The sequence below is a fragment of the Anguilla anguilla genome, chromosome 12 (assembly GCF_013347855.1).
Source record: "Anguilla anguilla isolate fAngAng1 chromosome 12, fAngAng1.pri, whole genome shotgun sequence".
Classification (NCBI taxonomy): domain Eukaryota; kingdom Metazoa; phylum Chordata; class Actinopteri; order Anguilliformes; family Anguillidae; genus Anguilla; species Anguilla anguilla.
This window is the reverse complement of record NC_049212.1, coordinates 29,184,606-29,191,836: the sequence shown is the minus strand read 5'-3', so window position 1 is coordinate 29,191,836 and position 7,231 is coordinate 29,184,606. Positions and strand designations below refer to the sequence as shown.

The following is a 7,231-nucleotide window of genomic DNA, read 5'->3' as shown; positions in this document are numbered from 1 at the left end:
CAAAATTTTGTGGTCAGGACTCCCCTTTGGTAATAGTATTTTTTTCCAAGAAATCACATGCAAAGTCAGTTTAAGTGTCACTAATCCGCTGACACAACCCAGTTTAATTTTCATAGCAAGCATTACAGGGTCACACTATGTTTCTAACTAACATTGAGGCTGTTCAGCCAGCTAGAAGGGGATTGTTGGACGGCAGACATGATAAGGCAGTGGCACCTTTTATGCACCTTATGTGAACCCACTAGTTCACTGTAGGCCAGCGAAACCCCGCCCCAAGGCTTCGGGTGAAAGGAACAACATACAGTACAGAGGGCAGAAGTTGCATCAGATAACAGGAATAGACCTCTGACGTTACCTACTGTTTGTAAACTAGTGGACAGTTTTCAGAAAATGCATTTTTTAAGCCTCCTGGCGAACAATGTCATCGGCCTCTTGCTGGGTCTCATAGTTCTGGTGTTATTTTGGAAGAATATGGGGAAGAAAAGCAACACAGCAAGACTTCCGCCGGGTCCATCACCAGTCCCTATCCTAGGAAATATTTTTCAGGTGGATTTAAAACAACCGTATAAGTCCTACTTAATGGTGAGTTATAGGCTATATAATTTAAAGTATACTAAAATAATCCAAGTCTGCTATTGTATAATTCTGTTTATATATATGTATATGTATAATTGTTTGTTCCCTGTGTTTCTAGATTTCTAGTTCCCTGCGCTTTGTGTTCCCTGTTTTCGAGTATTTCGAGTTCCTCGGGTGGTTATTTTGTTTCTATTTCTTTTTTAGTATTTTTTGGAATTGCCTCTCGTGGCCTTTTGTTCTCTGTTTGTTTTGTTAGTAAAGCCTTTGTTTGAATTATACCCTCTTGACGTCTGTGTCTTTACTCTGTGCTTGGGTCCTACCTCAATAATTCCCTGACAAATACTTAGATTAACATTAGCTAGTCTTATTAGCTAACATTAGGCTATTCAAGACACTGCAGCACCAGTTTGTTCAGGTTTGTAACTGTCAAATAAATCAAATATTACACACACAATATTAGTATCTTATTCTGTCAACAAAGATTGAGGTTTAATACTTATATATAATATAAGTAGTTAATCAATATTGTATTGAAGAATAACTCAAGAACTTTCCGTACATAAGTCATGGCAGCAGTGCTGGTTCTAAGCATTGTTGACAAAGGTGACTGCCTAGGGCACCATTAGTCTGGATGGGTGACAAGTCAGGTCCAGGACCCTGGCATTGCGCCCATAATAGTTGTGCCAGTAACAGTATAGTGATGGAAACTTTTTTGTTGTTGTGGTCCTGAAGCCACCTAGACTTTACATAAAAATTTGTTTTAGATGCAACAACCTTTTTGAATCATTTTCGAGTTCTTACACTTAGTACTAGGTAAAGTCTTATCCACAGTATTTTAACATTGAAAATATGGCCCCTGTAGTGTAGTTACTGTTGTAGTCTGTATTAGTATCTGTTTGCTGTTAGTGTTTATTTTATGTTTCTGTAAGTTTATTATTTTTCACATCCTCCGTCCCAGTATTTTCATTCTCCCGGTCACTTGTCTCCCCAGTGCCGCCTCTGTGTCTGTGTTCCCTGAGCTGCTTCACTTCCCTGTATTCGCGTGATTTCACTATTCGGGTGGTTCCGGGTTTTCGTGGTTTCCCCCCTTCTTTCCAGTCTCGTTTTACTTACTTCCTGCTTATATCTAGTTTTACTAATTTCTACTAATCCTTACTAACTTATAGATTGTAAAGTACTAACCTCATTAATATACTAACATGTTAATATTACTAATGGATTAACAAACACTAGTTTTGGGTTTTTGATAGTTTAAATCACTATACTAATACATTAACCATTCTCCCCTTTTCCATGCTGCGCTGTAGCTCCGCCCCTTTTATTTCTAGTCTGCCCTAACGCTGAGTTCTGCAATTGCCTGCACCTGTCTCTTGCTCTAACTGCACCTCTCTCTCTGCACGTGTTTTACCTGCTAAACCCAGGCCGTCTGTTATCATTGTTGTCTATGTGATTCCAGTCCGCGTTTTGTCAGTCCCCTGTCATTTAATTAGTTATCCTAATGTTCTTCACCTGGATGTTGTTTGTTACTCCGCCCTCACTCACGTAAACCCTCCTTGATTGTTACCTTCCCCAGTGTATAAATGTCAGTCTTTTCCACCAGCTCCCTGTCAGAACGTTGATCGTATTCACTGTGCCGATGTTTTGTAAGCCTTTGTTTATCGCGATTCCTGAGACGCCTTTTCCGTACGACTTCGAGTTTGCCTGCCCCTTTTGTTTGATTGCTTTCTGGTTTGACCTTCGCTTTGTTTTGACTTCTCTTTTGTACCGTCCTGTCTCTGATTACCTGGCTTTGAACTTTGGACTGAATAAAGACAATGTTTTTTGTATTTCCCTGGTCTGTGTTTGGGTCCTTGCACAGAACATTACAGTTGCAGTATTTTTTATCCACTACAGAATGCTTATGTATGTCTTCACAATAGTGAGATACAACCTCAATGGAAAACTTAACTGACATGTCATTTTGAGTTCAAATCAGTATTTCTAGTACCAAGTGTACAATCTTTACAGCATCTGTATACTCTTGTGTGACTTACAGTACATTTGTAGACGTTCTCCATAGCAAAACACGGGCTGGATTGGCTGTCAGGGCATGACTCAGAGGGCCCTAAAAGCACATGGAGATTTGCTTCACCAGCAGTCACACTCAGAGTATGCTAACTGTTTTTTCTTGTCCCCAGCTCAGTAAGAAGTATGGCTCAGTCTTCACTGTGTGGCTTGGCCCCAAACCAGTGGTTGTGCTGTCTGGGTTTGAGACCCTTAAGGAAGCTCTTCTGAACCAGGGGGAAGAGTTCAGCGGCCGGGCCGGTTACCCAATACTCCTTGAAGTCACCAAAGGTTTTGGTGAGCAAAATGACATCACTTCCTGTGTTTTCTGAATTACTGTGTTTTCTAAATTCTTTGCAAATTATGAATTGAGTGTGTTTTGTTAATCTGAACCTCCGGTTTCCAGGCAGTCATGTTCAAATGGATATTTGTAATATGTTTCTGCTGCTAATCGAATAAGCATTAGAGTTGGTCATTCAAAAAATTAGGACCGGCTTTGTCTCTGTGGAAGTCATCCTTTTGAGTGCATGCCAAGTTGTGGATTTAATGCATTGATAGCCGAGTGCCATTCTCACCTCAGAAGCAGTAACATGTGGTGAGGTCACTGGCTGGGTAGTCTACAAAAACTTTTGCTCTCGCTATTAATGGGGAGAGATGGAAGCAAAACAAGCCAGAGGCCCTGCATGTGTAACCTGCTATTATATTTGCAAGATTAAGCCTGTCCATTGGCATACAAAATTGTATAAAATCAATTCATGTTTAATTATAGAATTAAATTGCATTGCTTGAACAGGTAGTGGTTTTAATACACAGGGAAAATATATATTTTGTTTGTTCAAATGATTCTGCAATTTGAATTTATTTTATCATAGCCAGGGTGCATACCCCGACATAACCACGTTACTGCCCAGAAGTACGGTACAAAAAACACCTAGTTGTGTCCCTCATTTACCCCTTGCATGCCTTGCTAAAACCTGGCAATTCATTTTTGTCCTCTTTAGGGGACATGAGTCTGGTCTTAATCTCAGGAACCATACATTCTGCTTTGCTGAAATCTACACTACAAGGGACATTCAATAAAAACAAAATAATACTTTTGAAAGTATTTTCACTGCAACATGTTTTTGTTATCTAAGAAACTTGTAGTATTGTGTCCAAAAATACAAAAAATAATGACAATCCTTTTTTCTGCTGGGTCTCAGGTGGATATGTATAGTGCTGAAAACATGCTGTGCCAACAGGGGTGCTGGCGAGCAGTGGTGACCGTTGGAGGGATCTACGGAGGTTCTCCATCATGACCCTGAAGAACTTCGGAATGGGGCGGAGGAGTATTGAAGAAAGGGTACAAGAGGAGGCTGGGTTTTTGATCAAAGCCTTCAGTGAACATAGAGGTAGACTTTTGGTTGATCCGTTGAACTTGACGGTTAATTTATAATAACCAGATCACTCAGCGGTGGATGAGCTGAACAGCTTCAGATTTCACCTCTGTACCTTGTTTTGAGATCAGAATTCTTGATTTTCTTTTGACAAAGATTACTTGGTAAATTCCGCAGGATAGAAAAGCTTTTAATCTCGAAGGATTGTGAACTGTGAACTTTGAAAACTTTCATTACTTGTCACCATACTGCAAACCAAATGCTCAAAATAATTTTTGGTTTTGTTTAAGAAATTCTGTTCGGTACACTGCTAGGACAACTGGAAGTCAGTACACATGTTATTGGAGGAAATATTATTATATTGAAATATAAATGATATTCGTTTGAGTTGCAGTTTGTACATTTATTACAGGTTACATGATGTTAATTCTAATTGTTTTCATAAGGTTCTGTTTTAAAAACATGATTTCACATGATGGTAAGTTAGTTGTATATAACTATGTAATATGTTTTTAATAATTATATAAAACACATTAATGCAGTTAATTCAGAGTTCCGTAGTCATAAAATACCATGTGAATTTGCAATATTATAGTCATGATTTTACCATGTTTTAAAATATAAAAATGCATTTACATTGAGAATACCTCAAAAAGAGCCAGATTTACTAAGCATTTGCAGGGGCACCCTAAATCTTGCCCATAATATAATGTCCAAAATGTTCTTGTAAAATACAATTTGATGTGGGTTACCTCAGCTGTACAGTTCCCTCATTACCCACAGATGATTGGTCATGCCTTATAAGTGTGTGCCCTTTCTTTTCCAGATTCTGTCTTCAACCCTAACAACCTCTTGTGTAATGCTGTGTCCAATGTGATCTGCTCCATTGTCTTTGGCCAGAGGTTTGAATACAATGACCCGCAGTTCAAGTTCCTCCAACAGGGCCTTGATGGCTATTTTAATTTTCTCAGCAGCTCCAAAGGCCAGGTGCATATCACACCTGTTCTATGTAATATGCATTACATGCATGTGTTTTTGTACCCTCTACATTATGACCCTACAAGATATGTAGTGTGATGCGCCATTCAGACGATGCTCATGTTTTGCTGAAAATAAGAATTAGTGCAGTATTGGAAGTACACTTCACTTCAGTTTGGCTATATTCAGTTGGTTTATTTGTAATTCATGTGTTTCTTTCTGTTCTTTCCTATTTCCTGTGCCATAGCTCTTATTTCATACTCCACTTATCTCGTGGTACTTCCTGTTCAGTTGGGTTGCCTCTTGATAATAGATCCAGGGTCCTACTCACATGACTATGCTTGCATTTAGTTTATTTGGCCAAATCAGATGCACAAAGTAAGAAACTTTTCAAGCAGTATTGCCTTCTTGCATTATTGTGAATTATCCAAGGATCTAACCCATATTTGATTTCGTTATAGTTCAGAAATGTTGCATGTTGCATCTGACCAGTATTTAGTGATTAGAACAAAAGGCACATAAAATCTGCAATTCTACATACTTATGAGTACCTCTTATCTATTTCTGATTCTGTAATTCTGCTCTTCAAAATATCATCAGAATGATTGTTATGCTCATCATATTTTCAGCGTAAAATTTTCTAGATTAAAACAACACTCCACAAAGAAAATTTTTCATTTGTAGAAAACAGTACAAACCTTGCAATGCATTGGAGCTGTGCAGCACAGTGAAGGCTAATGTGAAACCATTTCTTGCCTTTTTCCTCCAAACAGCTCTTCAATGTGTTTCCCAAACTAGTGTGGTGCCTGCCTGGGCCTCACCACCAGCTCTTTAAACACATTGAGAGTATTAGAGAGTGCTTTAAACAGGAAGCTCAGCGACGCATGAAAAGCCTCAACACCGACTCACCTCAGGACTTCATTGAAGCGTTTCTGGTTCGAATGCTGGAGGTAATGAAATTATAGTATTCATATGGCCCCAATGTCGTGTTGGTTATTAAATATTGCTCCATCCTTCTGAATTGTCTACCTTAGAGGTAGATCAGGATTTTCTTCAGTTAATGGAGTCAGCTGATGAATTAACATTCAGGAAGAAATTACTGGACCCATACCCTTAATTTTAGTTGATTTGTTTAATCAGTATAATTCACTTGATAGTGCCTGGGTGCACCTGGGTGAGTGCTGAATGAGTGGTTTTTAATGCGAGATAAACATCAGGTGTTAGTTCAGAGTCCCTGCAGGAGTTACAGAATCAGTGACTATGTCACAGAGAAGGGCACAACCAGGGGTGCCCCTCAGCTTTTAGAGGCCTACACAGAATTTTTTGGGGGGCCCTTTCCATCCTTAATATTGTGGAAGGGGGGATTGTCATCATGGACTGGAGAGGGAGACTGTGTTCGCGGGGGGGCTATTTAGTATTTCTGACAGTGATCGTAAGCTAAGACGGGGCCCTACCTGCAGAGTGTCTTGCGTATAGGGGCAGCAGGACAGCACTAGGCACAAGACCTTTCCCAAGGAGGTCCCTCTTCTGTTTCTCACAGTACTGTTTAGTTAATTATTATGGATTCTCTTCCTCCCTTATGCTCTTATTCCCTCAAGTCTTTACATGTTTAGACAGGATTCAGCTGCAGAGTCGAAAGCCACTATCAAAACTGCAGGCACAGATCACCCAAAGAAAGACTTGAATATTCTATACTACAATTTTAAGAAGTTTCTTTATAAATGTTTTTTTTTATTTTTTAAGTCTGGCTTTTATACAGCAACTATCTGTGAGATAGTATGTACCTGTGCTTTGTTTTTTTTAAATGCATTTGTATGTATTGGTCATTGGTGGTTGGTTTTAACACGTCTTCTCCATTTTCTATTGAATGTGTTTGAATTTTAAAAAATATACATATATAAACTTCTTAAGTATTGTTTCTTCTTTGTCGAATGAAATTCAGATGAAGTCTATTGTGGAAACACATTGGCTCAAACAAACTAATTTTTTTAAAAGTAGGAATGAAAGGTTTTTGCTTGCTGCTAGCAAGCTGATCCCATAATGATTTTGTTCCCCTCTTTACAGCAGGGAAACAAGCCTGGCAGTGAGTTCCACTTTGACAACCTAGTGAGTTCAATTTGGAGCCTTTTCTCTGCAGGAACAGAAACTACCACCTCCACACTGAGGCAGGCCTTACTGCTAATGATGAAGTACCCTCACGTCCAAGGTACCTGGAGCCAGTAAACACTTATGAACAGCCGGCATAAAATTGTTGTTAC

The 7,231-nt window shown here is 39.1% G+C and overlaps 1 protein-coding gene across 2 annotated transcripts in view; it reads left to right on the top strand.

Moving 5' to 3' along the window:
* Positions 1-286: 286 nt before the first annotated feature.
* The window catches only part of LOC118210012 (cytochrome P450 2M1-like), a 27,338-nt gene continuing 20,393 nt past the window's right edge, over positions 287-7,231 (top strand). For both annotated transcript variants that reach the window (XR_004761786.1, XM_035385821.1), the window contains exons 1-6: positions 287-582; positions 2,754-2,916; positions 3,861-4,010; positions 4,822-4,982; positions 5,747-5,923; positions 7,038-7,179. Coding sequence is in view for 1 of the 2 variants with exons in the window: in XM_035385821.1 (XP_035241712.1) it covers positions 391-582; positions 2,754-2,916; positions 3,861-4,010; positions 4,822-4,982; positions 5,747-5,923; positions 7,038-7,179 (985 nt within the window). In the remaining variant the exon portion in view is untranslated. The remainder of the gene's footprint in view (positions 583-2,753; positions 2,917-3,860; positions 4,011-4,821; positions 4,983-5,746; positions 5,924-7,037; positions 7,180-7,231) is intronic.